The 14575-nt window shown below is 39.3% G+C and overlaps 1 protein-coding gene across 4 annotated transcripts in view; it reads left to right on the plus strand.

Moving 5' to 3' along the window:
* The first annotated feature begins 1295 nt into the window (after positions 1–1295).
* pde8a (phosphodiesterase 8A) overlaps positions 1296–14575 on the plus strand; it is a 54386-nt gene continuing 41106 nt past the window's right edge. Inside the window, exons 1-2 of one of the 4 annotated variants that reach the window (XM_023953287.2) lie at positions 1296–2223; positions 2540–2812. In XM_023953287.2, the coding sequence (XP_023809055.1) occupies positions 2663–2812 (150 nt within the window). In that variant the 5' untranslated portion in view covers positions 1296–2223; positions 2540–2662. Of the gene's footprint in view, positions 2813–13117; positions 13388–14575 lie in introns of those variants that run through there. The other 3 variants (XM_078944278.1, XM_023953284.2, XM_023953290.2) reach the window with 3 other exon arrangements.

A 14575-nucleotide genomic window follows, 5' to 3' on the forward strand; every position in this document is an offset into this window, starting at 1 on the left:
TTGCAAAATTATGCATAATGCTTTCAAAATAAAACCTAAAAGACAAGGGAGGGATTGTAAGACATTTAACCCATGTGCTATCTTAGACACGTTAACGTTGGGAGTTGGGTCATCTAGACCCACTAGACAGTGCTCTGAACCTTTTTTCTTCAATGATTTGTGATCTTCACTGGTGTCCATGGATTACATGAAATCTTTCCACCTTTATCCACCTTTGTCATGGTAGGGAGAACACATCAATGTAAGGGTGGGGTCATCTAAGATAGCACAAGGGTTAAGCACTAATAACATTAAGAAATATTAATGATTTATCTGTCATTTGCATCAAAATAAATAATTGATTTTCAAAAGCTTTTGAGCTTTCTTCTTTTCAAATATAAGGCTGTTGAGGAAACAGAAAATAAGAAATAAAAAGAATAATGAAATAAAAGTAAAACTAAACGACAGATCACTATGTTTAGTTACACAATGAGCAGTTTAGCTAGACTAGGCCATAGGAATAACAATTATTTTCAATCTTTAGAAAAATCCTGAACAAAAATGTAGCAAATGTGATTGCTGATAAATAAATCAGTACAGGTTTGGAGAAGGTAAAATCTAGCTTTTCTAAACTTAATGTTCAATGAGGCGTTTATGTATTTTAAAGTTTATGAAAAAGTTCTCACTCTGAAGTTCTGTCATTGCTGGTGTATATATATATATATATATATATATATATATATATATATATATATATATATATATATATATATATATACACATACACAAAAAATATGATCAAAACAAATAATTCAAAATGTGTTTCTTATGATGTAAAAGCAATTTGGTACAGCTATTCTTTTTACCATCAGACCCTTTGTTTTGAAAGGCATAGACATAAATATTCATATTATATAAAAATTTGTTTTTTTCTTTTTTATTACGAAGATTTTTTTCTTTGTGCTCTTTATTTGCTTGTGAGACCCAAATTGGTTTAGGCTTTAAATATAAACTTTAACAAAGTGAGTTTTTGTGTTCCTTTGACAGAACAATGACTACATTTTGATTCAAATAGTAAATAATTATCTCACGTGATTTCATAATCACGGTACAAAAAAAAAGCTATTTAAATTTATTCCAAACATTTGTGAATACTTTTTGCGTTTTAAATGTGTTTTATGCGCGTAAAAAAACACACAATTGAGTTTAATTGTGCGCCTAAGTTTGAGTTCAATGTTTGCTTCCAGGAAAAATCAAATTCATGGGAAACCAGGCTTGATTTGGCTGCAAATAGGAGGCAGCAGAGCGGAGCGGCCGCTGTTCCACAGCCGTCTTCCTGTTTCAAAGTTCCCACGGAAAGCGAAGGACCACCCAGCGGCGCAGAGCGCGGCTCCCATTAGCCGCACGCAGCTCATTTGCATTAACGTCAGTAAAGGCTGTAGGTCAATCCTTGCGGGTGCTTTTATTGGATGTGCCGCTGTCAAGCAGTGCTGAAGAATTGGAAGGGCAAACGCCAGAGAAGGCAGAGAAAAGACAAACATGGAATTCGCGTGAATGTAGCTGGATTCCGCCTTCCAGCCCCGCTCGCGTCCGCCTTCTCCTTCTCCGCCTTTAGATCTCAAACTTGTGGACACGGAGCGGTCTTTTTTTTTTCATTCTTTTTTTGGATTCCCCCCTCCCTCCCTCCTTCTCTCCGTGCGTCTTTCTCAAGCAATTGCATTCTCCCGAGGTGGTACCTTGACACAAACTGACAGCCTCCACCCCCCCCCCCCCCCCCCTTTACTTCCAGATTAGGGGGAAATAGCTGAACCTGAAGTGTCGCCGGCTGCACCCGGGCTCAGACCTCCTGTACTGGCCGGATCATCCTCTGCCGGGCAGTGGATTTCTGAATGGAGCCTCCAGGATCCCCGCGCGTCTTGGACTGCTGATTTGGAGCGGTTAGATGGAGCGTTCCGTCTGGCTTCGTGGCATTGCGCTTCAGCACGGCTGTCTGACATGGGAGCGACTGACCAGAATAACACTCCGCAGTGTGAATATTTCAGCCTGTTGATGATGATCCGCTCAGGACTGGAGCAAAGTGTCGTGAGAATCGGTTTGTGGGCCGCGTCTTGAGCGTCACTGGAGCATTTGGACATTTAGAGGACTGAGAAGGCTCACCGGATCCCGGTTGATGGCTCCGAGGAGCGGCTGCACTTGAGAGCTGGGAGGAAGCAGATGGAGAAAACTCAAGCTTGGGACTGCATGGTGTGTTTTTGGCCTACTTGGTAACAGTGAAGTGCAGAGAAAATGGTGATGTGGTACGAAGAGGAGCCGGAGTGAAGGATACAAATGTGGATTTGAGACGTGCAGGAACAACGGGACTTTTCCAGGACAAGACAGCTGCTTTGAATAAAGATCTCCAATTAAGTTCATGTGAAAGGCAGAGGGAGGAAATCAGCTTCCTGGTCGTGGGGTGGGTGGGGGGGTTAGATAGATATATATTATTCATGCCTTGTGTTAGATTGGAGATCCGGCTTTGCTGTGGCCTAGATAATAGTCACTTTCATGTGTTCATCCATAGATTTTTGGAAAGAATAAACCTCAAGAGGAAGAGTGGACCTTCAACATACACAGAGGGCGAATGACACTCTTGTGAAGCACTTGGCAAAAAGGAAAAAAAAAAAAGGCTGAAGTGGGCTGAAGCATGGGCTGTGCTTCAAGTATTCATATCTCTGATAGGGTGGTCTACCATGGAAAAGAGTCTGAGGATTCCCACTCACCCCAGCAGACTAATGCCACTCAGCATCAAGGAAATCCTGCCTCTGGACTACCCCTGAAACCCCCCAGCTGCAAGGTGAGGGAAACTTCATTCCATTTTGCATGCACTCGGTGTCAGAAATGTGGTCTTATGCACTTCAGTTTCTCCCCCTGTTTGGTACAAAAATATCTCCCCATGTTGATGGCAATGGCCTACCATTAGAGAATGCTTAAAGGAATGCATTAGAAATCCCAAGATACAGGTGAAAACAATGTTGATTTTGACAATAATCCAGAGAAAATACATATTTACATCGTTTATATGGCTAAAACTCAAAATGTCACCATCTTATGCTCACTTTTAAATGTGGAGACCCTATGGTTACATCCTAGGTCAACTTAGCCGAGGTGTCGTTTTTCAGGAGTTTTTGATTCAAACGTGACTTGAAATGTATTTTCAGGAGCTTTGATGACTTTACTGAACTTCAATCTAATCTCAGACTAAGGTGATGTCACACACAGGCCTTTTTTAATGTGCTCCACTACCAGTGTGTTGCCCCTTATGTCATTAAAACCGTGCGTTTTGTTTCTACAACTGTGAGATTCGTGAACGAGAAATAGGAGTCAAAATGATGTATCAGTTCACACTGTAGTCCGCTAAATGGCAGCTAGTCTGCCTACAGAGAGTAATTGATCATCAAGATTTGGTTGTTTTTGACTTTTCGTAAATGGGGAAGGATGTTCCACAAACACATGAACGCCAAAACATTTCCACAAACAGGAAGCAAAGCTTTCATATGTGTTTTGAGGAGCATCACCCGCTGATGGGGAAACTCTGTAATTAAGCAGTGCAGGATGGAAAGCAGTCACTCTGTCTCTGGATGATGTCTTCAAATGAACATTACAGCATTTCAAAGCATCAGCAAGAGTAAAACCACTAATACAACTAGGAGGAAATCTTGTAGCATCTTATACATTTTGCTGTGCACAAGTCGATCTGTGTAGTTCTGAAATGTGTCCTTTTTTTGTCCAAAAAGACCAAAACAAAACTGCAGGCTATTTGACGGGCTGTGTCAAGCTTAATTTTGTGGCCAAATGTCAGCACAGGATGTAGTGAGAAGTCGGTGTGACAGATGCCCCCATGTCAGGACGCCCACTGTGCTTTTGATTGAATTAGCTTCCTGATTGAGTTAAACTAATGGTATACAAATCTTCTCCTGCTGCCGGAAATGGTTAATCCCCCTTCTTTAAGGTGTCATCTTTAGCATCCGATGGTTCCCCAGATTTAATATTCAAAGAATAAAAATTGCGAATTCTGTCATTTAAATCGCATATGTTTACATTTGTGGTGATGCATTCTAAGCTCTGCTCCTATTTGGATTTCTTCTCCCAAAGAGGATCAATAGTGAATATTGATTCTCGTGGAATGGTCTGTACTTCTTAGATTAAATAGGGCCGCAGTGTTACGGAAAAAAACTCAAAATTCTTGGAACATGTTAGAGCTGGAGGTGTTTCATTTAAAAGGGGAAATACATTTTTATCAATAAATGACAACATTCTTTGGTTTAATTGTGAAAGATTTCAGCTTCTTTTCTTTCCCATTTGAACTTCTTTAAGAGTGAATCAGATCTTGCTATTAGCAGTAGGGGTATATTTCCAATGTTATTTTATTTTATCATGCCAGAATACTTGGGGAAAATAACTGTAGTGCCTATGAAAGTACTTTGTCCGTCATCCTATATGGTTTAGTTTCCGTTTGATTCTATATCCTAAATGTGCATTCAAGGTGAAGAATGTGTTCAGGTGCCTGGGATGTGAGAAAAACGTCAAAAGAAATTTGGGAGTTTGATGTGAGTCTTCGTCAAGGGTACGTCACCATCTGGGCTGCTATGGCGATGATAAGGCTCAAGTACAAGGTCCTTTGATAGTGTGTGTGTGTGCAGCCTAACAGACAGAGAAAAGACCTCAGCCAAACATAATATTGTTTACCTGGCCTTGCTGCTTGCCGTCGTTTTGCCCCCCTCTCAAAGAAATCAAGCACCTGCCCACCTTAACGGCAAACGCAGTTTTATCCAATTCTAAATGATGCTACTAAAAGGTGCATAGCTGATACTTATGGACTCATGTGTGCTGACTTACTTACTCATATTTTCTTTAAAGTTGGATTTGGTTGATCAGTTTTCTCCAGAGAAAAATCATTTTTGTTTTCAAAGTACATTATCTTTTTTTTTTCTTTAATTTTAATGAGAAATCTGTCCATCTCTAGGGTTTCCAAACAATGTTTGCACATGGGCACACTGCGTGGATGTTTTAACAGAAGCCCAAATATACTTGGCAACCCATTAAAGATTTCTTTTTTTTTTTTAATCGAGTTATTTCTGTCCAAACCGTCTATCCCGTCGAGCTCATCAAACCAAACCTTGTTGCTGGCCCCCTCTTTTCTGTCATGTTTACAATACCTCCACCCCTTTTAGTGAACAGCCAATGATGACACACATGATAGCAAGCTTTGACAACTTTGAAACCTCTGTCAAAACTATGTTTGCAAATTGTAAATGGGGTTTTTTAGAGGGCAGCTGCTAAAAAAATATATCAACCATTATGAACACGTGCACTTCCTTTTGTAAAAATCCTGCGTCCCAATGCGTGAAACCTTTAACCCGTGCATTACTGCAGTGATGTTGGAACCGCTGCATCTTTGGCAGCGGTGGCCTCCTCAAGTTCTCCCGGTATGAATCCAAAGTTTAACAGAACATATTGTATTTTATGTAATTGCTGCTTTCATGCTTTTCAAACATGCTGGCCTTTGCCTCCATGTTCTCATTTTATTTGGATAAATGATCCATCTTTTGTTGAAAAGATGTTTATAAAACACAATAGAAAGCAGATGTAGATATAGTTTTACAACTATAGTATTTTATGTTAAAAAATGTTTTTTTTTTGTCTGTCAAATGGATGAATCTGTGTAGAATTAATGAGTAAACACATTCCCAAGTATTTTTCTCTCTTTAGAAATGATTTATGAACACTTCTAAAAGGAATTTGGAAATGAAATGAGTATAAAAGATATTTTTGACAATATTTGCTAAAACTAAAAACCTTAAGTGCAGCCGACAAGGACTAAAAGCCTCTACTTTTTTCTGCAAATGATCAATTTATTGTCATTATGAAATCATATTAGCTGGTCTAACGGCACTTACGGTACGTTTACGTTTGGAAGAAAGAAAATCTTCTCCTTGCCAAGCTCCTAAATGTAATACGGCTTCATGTGGCGACAAAAAGGTCAGAGACGACGATGTAGGGATGGAGCGTGGAGTGTTGACTGTTTTCTTTAACACTTCTTGGAAACTTCAAGCTGTTTCTACTCTGCTGCCCAGCATTCTGTAAATACAGGCCCTGGTTTTCTAGATGTCACAGTCGAAAGGTCAAAAAGTCCCAATGCTTACCTGTTATACACACCTGAAAGGATTCCAAGAAAACAGAATTAAATGTAATAATTAGCTAAAATTAGACTGGAAATGTAAGTTAAGGACTTTAGTGTTTGTCCTAAAATACTGAGGCTTTGCAAATGTGCATGTATGTTTGCATAGTCTATTGTATTATATATTCTTTATTCGTATTTGGTTTTCATTGGTTACATTAAGGACTTGAGTTAGATCTGGATGATGCAGTCATGCACTAACGCTATTTTTTCGATGTGGTTTCACAAAGGAGCCACCTGTTGGTTGATGATCCTTAGAAACCTGATCTAAAATGTTTTGGGGTTGGACTTTGTCCAAAAGAATGTCAAGATGTGGACATTTACATCCATCTATAACTTTGTACTCTGATATTTTGGTTGTTGTTCACCTTTCGGCATATTCCTTCAGCCACAGTAATCCGTTTTTCACTGATCCGCACAGGTGATTCAGCAGAGATTTTAATGCCAGATGTCCTTCCTGACACAACCCTGTATTTTATCCAGGCTGGGGACCGACACAAGGACACCCAGACTTAGACCTCGTAGTGGCTACTTAGTTAGGAATTAGCAAAACTGCTCTGTAAGGATCCACACTGGATGAAGCTCATTGCGAAGGGAATCGAACACTGATTTTCCTCGCGCCAGTCCTACTCTGAGCGGATCTCATTTTTGCGTTGATTTTGTGTTAAATTGTTTAGGAAATCTCAAATTCCTTGATTTCAAGAATATTTATTAATATTTTCCACAACTTGACTAGATTTTTTTCCAGTTTTAGATGGAAAATCAGTGATCTCTGACAGAACTTGGAAAAATCACAGCTTTGTCACAAACTTTTACTTTTTTTACTTTTAAGTCTTTTTGTGAGTCTATGATGTGGGAACTTGAAGTTTTGGAAGTATCCCCATTCACTCTTCAACACTCCTAAATTTAGTGGTAACAAAATGCACAAGTTTTTTTTCTGTTTTTTTTTTTCTATTAGCTGCTAAACATTTAACAGTTGCTAACTCAAAATCTCCTAGTCAACTGCCTCACATGCTACATCTTTTAAAAGAGTGTGTGGAAGGAGATGATACTCCTCTGACCTGAGGAGACTCCCTGTATTTGTCAAGTTTGTCTCCTACTGTGTCTGCACACTGTCTCTTTACAGTTGTGTGTATGTGTGTGTGTGAGGGGGGGGCTTGTGCGTGTGTGTTTAGTCTAAGTTGAGAATCATTGGGTAATTCATTCCAGAAGAGGGCAAAGGCTTAGCATGGTGATGAATTAATCCACTGGGCTTTTCCTGCTGGCTGGGAGGACAGAGTCTGATATTGCTTCTCTTTTTTTCACTCCTCCTTTCATTTAGTTTGGAGGTGTTCAACACTTTTCTTTTATGCTCTTGTCTTGTATTACGTTTGATCTGCGATTACAGGTTTACGGCCACCAAACCGTTTGCAGTTGTTAATGTCACCAGAGATGTTTCAGAACTGTGTAGAAACTGTCTCCCTCTGTGCTCCCAATAACAAATGCTGCATTCAGTTGACTTCTGTGGCCATGTTGTTGTCTTTACAGCTGCTCCGTGGACCAATAGATAAACTGTGCTTATCTGTGCCTTATCAAAGATGTCATGGGTATACGTACTGTGGTCTTTTATAGCTCAGTGCATGGCACTACCTCTTGGCACGCGGCCATAGCAAGCAGCAGGAAACCATGTATAACAGAACTATGGAGGCATGATTTGAACAAGCACAGAAAAAAAAAAGTCAAGCTTTAGCCAAGTGTAAGTCATTCTATTTAGAGAGAACCAGACTGGTGGAGTGCCGCGCTTTCCAGTTTGAGTGGTGAGATAAGCAGCTGACTGGAGTGTCACATTTACGACAGCAAGCAGGCTGTTATCTGATCCCACTACTGGGAAGAAAACATACATTTTCCATAAATGTTCCACAATTTCTTTCAAAAGTATTGATTCACTGCAGTTTTAGTTATCATTTGAGTTCCTTTCATTTCACTGATATGAAAGGAAATGTTAGCATGTGCTGGTATGTTTTCTATAAACAGCAGACCCAGCAGCGTCCTTGTATTCCCTTCCTGCATGAAGTGTCAGAAGGGGCTACAAGAGGGCAGAGAAAAACATAAATGTTTTTTTTGCATTGTCATTTATCTCCAATGGCACATGACGTGAAGGAGCCAGGAGGAAGCAAGATTGGGGCCCGGGGAGCAGCCAAACTCCATTGATTATTGTGAAAGCAGCCATGGCGCTTATCTTGCTTGTTTGTGCGTAAAACATCCAAGAGTACAGAGTTATATGTTACTCTGTAGTGTCGATATGTTTTCTTTTAGTCTTCAATAGTCTGCAGCCAACATGACGGCGACATGAGTGCAGATACAGCGAGTCGCTTCATCTCGGAGGACTTGTCCATCGTGTGGTGTCAACTGGTTACACGCACTTGCAAAACAGACCAATCTATTGTGTTTCAAGTAGTCTTGACGAAATGAAGCTGCACTTAAAGCTATTTGTGCTCACCCTGCAGATTAAAAAAACTTTATTGCCAGAAGATGAGCATGTGATAGTTTCATGATATTACCAAAAGGCTAATCTTTCCAAAAAATAAGGCTCTGTGAGTGTTTACTCTGCAGCAGCACACTTTGTTCATGTTCAGAGGCTCACTTGAATGCAGAAGAAAGTGGGCTCAGGTCTATTGGTTTGGTTTTAGAACTCTTCCTTGAATGTGCCACTCCCCAACATCTATCTGAACATCTCTAGGGGTCTTGTCATCATGCAGCTGATGCGTACTTTAAAGCAGAGACTGGCTGCACACTGTCCAAAATGTCAAAGCTGATAGTCCCACAGAGCGTCTGTGTTAATGATGATAGGTGATATGGTCAGTCCCATTACAGCACCTATGTTTAAGAGTTTGTGTGTGTGTGTATTTCCTTATTACAGTTGTTTCTGCGTAGATGTGCCATAAAATTTCCAGTTGGATATACATGCTCAGAAAAAAAGGGAAACATAAATTAAGTAAGGTAACTAATCAAACTTAGACAATGATTTAAATCTGGAGGTTTTGCATTATTATTATATTTTCTCTGCATTTATTCATCACCTACTAGGGGTGTAACGATTCATTAAAAAACGATTCGATTCCTATAATCATTTGTGGCTGACGATCAGATTCATAGTCGATTTTGGTTCATTTTAAACGATCTGATTCACTGACCTAAAATCAATCCAGAACATCTTTAGCCAAAACTTCAATCAGTGTGACTCGGAGATAAATTCCTGGTACTGAACAGTCCAGGAAAAGTTTTCCAGATTCATCGTATTTCTTGCAAGGTAATAAAGTGTAAATTAAACATGTGTACAAACAAGTAAACATGAAGTAATGCCAAATCCATTCACATTTTAGTTTCCTAAAGTTCAGTCCACTGTCGTTTTTCCACATCAAAATAATCCAAAGGGAACATTTTTAGAATGTTCTACCTCACTGTATGGTCACATGTCTTTGCTAAACTCAGTGTTTCCACACTTTGGACTGGAATGATGGACTGATCATCTCTTTCTGCTATCACAAGTGTTTTGTCTGCTGTGATGCACATGGTCATTTTTACGTTGTAGTAAATAAACCTACTGTGCGTCAATCCAAATAGAATTTTTCCATTATTGATTATAATTGATTGATTTTATTTTGAAACAATTTCTAAAGGTATAGGTCGGTTAAATTTGATTTACAACTTGCGTCAGACAGATCGATCTGTTTGGATAAATCAATTTATCGATTAATTGTTACAATTCCATCAACTACCCATTTTGTATCATTTGGAAATGGTCTAGGGAGGAAGCTAATGCTAGTTACACAGCAGGCATGTGATGCGCATTCAAGAACATGCTAAACTGGCATTCAATTCAAATGGTTGGCACTTCCGTGAATTGAAAGACACTACCCATACATCGCTACCAAATCCAGGTCCTGGATTGGTTAAACTGACTTAACTTTCAAAGTGCATTCAATGGGCTGTGGGTTACGTTCTTAGAACCCAAAAACAGATTTAAAAACTAGCGATGCGTAATCGCGAGAGTTTCAAAAACAGAAGACCGAAATACTCATATTCAAGCGTTTACATAGACTTCATTGAATGTGGTCGCTTGAACGCTTGTTTCTGAGAATGGTGTGAACGTAGTGTTAGACTTCGCTCTCCCTATTCGCTTCCTCTGGGAGCAAACTATTCCAGAACAGGTGAGACATCTCTGCATAGCCTCCTCCCAGTTGGACATTCTTTGGCTCCTTATGCCTGGTTTATAGTTAATAGAGATTTGTAATTTCTAATTACTTGCATGGCCACTGGAAGGGAATAGCCCAAATTGCTGCAAAATGTGACACAAGTTGATGACATCAAATTGGAATTTTACACCCATAGTACAGTTATGTTCATGTTGGGCCATTGAACCTAAACTTACTTCAAGCAACTAGAAGATATGATGGCAGAGCAAACTCAAGTCGAGAACATTGCTTTTTCCACATCCCAGAATATGGAAGATCAGGCCACCATCACTGCATATTAAATGCGAGAAGGGTTTGATATTATTGCATTCTGACTCAATTACAAAAACAAATAAACATTTTCACTGCATATTTACTTTCTAATGCAACTATACCTTCAGTTCTAATTGATAAAGATACAGAGCAAATGTATAATTTTTTTTAAAGTATAGTTTTTATATATTGAGGAATTAGAATACAAAAAAACCCTGATTGTCTTGTCTGCACCATTATTTAACCACAAACTTGTTTATATAGATCTTCAGAAAAACTTTGCACATGAACAAGATTTAAAAAACAGAATCTCAAGGATCCATATATATCACTATAAATAAAATACCAAACCACTAAAACGTTGGAGACCATCACGTCGTCAGGCTTGAAAAGTATAAAAGTTCATTGCAGCTATCATGGACAGTCACAATCAAAACCGCAATACGAATGATGCAATGGCCTATTATTATGAAATATAAACCGGGCATTATGGACGGTTGAAGCTCACACTGGAGCGTTTAGAACAATTCCAGCCACAAAGCAAAGGAAGCTCCTTTCTGCTGCTTGAATCTGAACCCATCCCTTTTACAAACCCTTCTTCCATTTTTCTGCGACAAGAACATTTCACAAATACTGAGTAGAGTAAATACCTGGTTCAGTGTTCTACTGAATCAACACGGATCCACTTGAATCTTCATCTATTGACCAAACCATTCCACCTCAGTATTCCATCACTGAACATGTCAGAGAGGTCCGTCCCTGTTGCGTCTCTGTTTCATTCCATTGACACAAAACAATATAATGTTCATTTATTAATCAATGTTAAAGGAAAAATGTTGTTGTACTTTGAAAATAAAACTTTACAAAAATTATTTTGATATAATTAAGGTACCTATGGGATGATGCACCTTAACACAGCAGATAACACCATCGTCCATTTTCGGAATTGAATGACAAAAGTTTAATTTTGGAAGTACAAAAACACATCATTTTGAACACACAACAATCCTTTTACAAGGACTCAGTGAGGATGGCCACAAACAAAGAGAGTGAGATGAACTTCTTGACAAGGCGGAAGCCTTGACTGATCAGTGTAAATGAGGCTTTTGAAGTAGCCAGAATACAGAGTGTAGTTCTCTTTTTTTTTTTTTAAAGTCTACCACCCCAGTTTGTAAATCCAGAGGTTCTGCCCCCAACGGCACCCAAAAGCGTCCTACAATTTCCATCTAGAGCCATGCAAAATATGAAACAGACTTCGTCTACCCCTTAGGCCTTGCCAACCTCAGCCCCCTGCTCTTTTTTTAATCTCAATAGTGGGAGGGTAGAGCGGGGTGGACTTTAAAGACCATAGAGATTCACATTCAGCATGTTGTTCACATTGGCATGTGGTTTTCAGGGCACATTAAGTGAACAGCGGAGCTAAGGAAGATGAAATTGATGTCCTTTCTTTGGGACGTGCTGATGTTTAGCAAAAAGTTTGACCACATTTTTGAGCTTTAGTCTCCAAACATCTGAGTGAGACTTCTTTGCACACAGAACAGCAGTTTTTCAACTCAGTTTTCCAAGACACACAACACAGTTTTTCAGAAACAGTTTGCCTGCATATCCAGTTTTTCTTTTTAGCTTTTATGTCATTGACTGTGTAAATGTCTATATTTATCTACAAAATTGGATTGCTCTGTAATTCAGAAATGCCTTCCCATCATCCAAGGTTGAAACTGTACATCTGGTGATTCAAAGAACCCTATAGAACTATGTTATGGTTCTTTGAAATTTTAACTTGAGTTGATTTAACCTTTTGCAGGTCTTCCTCATCAGTCTCTTGCTTCGGCTTGTCTTTTGGAGACGCCTGGAGACATTGGCCGAGCTCCCACACATTCACTTTACTGCATTTAGATTGCCGTGCTGGATGCCATAAGCAAGCCACAAATGTTCCAATGGAAACTATGAGAATGCTACAATGCTACAATAGGAACATGCAATGAGAAAACAAGCAAAGGCCGCAGATTGCATTTATGCTTATAATAGGGGTGAACAATAGTTAAAACATTCCTGGATGTCTGTGAAAAGCACCTGTTGCACCAGATGGATTACATTCCTTACAGGTCGTTTGCTTTATTGGCCCAAACCCATGTCTGAGATGTTTTATTTCTATAAATTCAAATATCTTTACAATAAAGAATATCTATCTCACCACTGAGTCTGCCCTACTCTGCACCTCTTATTGGAGTGTGTGCCTGTGTCCGTGTTTGTATCAAGCATAGCTTGTGTGCCAAGCTGCAGCTAATGTCGCTCACTAATCCCTCATGCAACAGTGACATCAGCGCTCCTGTTTTAGCAGGTGAAGGAGGGGAGGTGTGTGGTTGGTGGGGTAGGAGTGCTTGTCTAATGCACTCTCAGCCATTTGAAGAGCTCTGGAGAAACCTTTTTTCATGCATTCACAAAACTTCACAAAGCCTTTGGGAGTGGTGGGACCCTAGAGTCGAGGATGTTGTGGATGGATCAATAACTGTTGTCCTGTATTTACAAAACTAGAGAAGTCGGATAGTTAGGGCTGTACATTTGGTTGCAGTATTAGTCCAATAATTAGGAAATACATTCTTACTTGGGTAGCTGGATTTTTTGTTTTTGTTATTTTTTCTTGTTGTCATGTATTTTCGGTTGGACTTTGCAGTAGAGGCTGACCACAATGGAAAGCTTCCTGGTAAGATTACTGCACACTGTCTCTGAACCTGGCAGTGCACACCTTCAAGCTTTAAAGCTCCTTCAGTTCATGTCTTTGCTGTACCGATCGAAAACAATACCCACTCTATCAATGACTGAAAATGTCCCTCAGGAAAAATTGGTGTCTGGTAGAAGTCACAAAAAAAAGAATATGATTTAATCCTAAAAGCTGAGGAGATTTGTGACATTATCAAAGGTGACAAGGTGTGAATGAAGGAGACAGTGAAGCTGGGTGAGATGGGCTGGGCAAAACAAGACGGGGCAGTTCCATGGAGACTGCCCCACAGCCCTGGATAGCTCAGGATTGTCAAGGTCTTATGCGAATTTTGGTGTAATCTGGTTAAGGACAGAAATACCTTGAAGGTTAGAACTGAAGAAAGTGCCTTGCATGGATTTATCCTCCATTCAATTCATTTTCACTGATTTGGTGGAAGGATTAAACCGCTGTAAGGGTTTATGTTTTTCCCCTACTCAGATTCATTTTAAGGGAAAGCCCAAGGATTAACAAAGGTTGATAGTCACAAGTAATATTATGTTTTTTTTCTTTTCATTTCAAGTTAAAACAGAAATTTAATCTCAACTAAATTTTAAAGACTCTCGAACTGTGTTTTTTTTTAAACATGATCTAGTAGTATTTTTCTGATGATGGACATATGTTAAATCGCATTTCTGAGTTTTTCTTTATTCAAATTGTGAATTGGAAGCGGATGAAAAAATGCAGTTGGAAAAAAAATGATAGCTGTGACGTTGAAGCTAAACTCGGCATATCAAAGTCTTATTGCTCCCCTCCATTCTGTTGCATCCACTTGAAGACATATAGATTTATCCATGTCTTTCTTTTCCTCGTTTAAGCTGGTACCTGGATCAAAAATGTACGGCTGGATAGCTACAATATTGCTTGCCGTATTTGTTGCACCGCTAATGTTAGGTTGAGGTTGTGAGGTGCTGTAAGCCAGCGGGAGAGGGTTTAAACAGATGGATGATGGGAAATGGGGGGAGGTTTACTCTGCACCAACAATCCCGGCCACAACTCAGAGGTGAATTTTTAATGAACCACTGCTGCTCTGCAGAAAAATCATAATTAAAAGACCATTTTTTTTTTGGACTTAAACCATTTTGACAGGAAATTACAAATTGGTTCAAAGGAGAAATCCTTTTTTATTAAATT

Source organism: Oryzias latipes, chromosome 3 (genome assembly GCF_053564925.1).
Source record: "Oryzias latipes strain Hd-rR chromosome 3, Olatipes_Hd-rR_3.1".
NCBI classification, from domain to species: Eukaryota; Metazoa; Chordata; class Actinopteri; order Beloniformes; family Adrianichthyidae; genus Oryzias; species Oryzias latipes.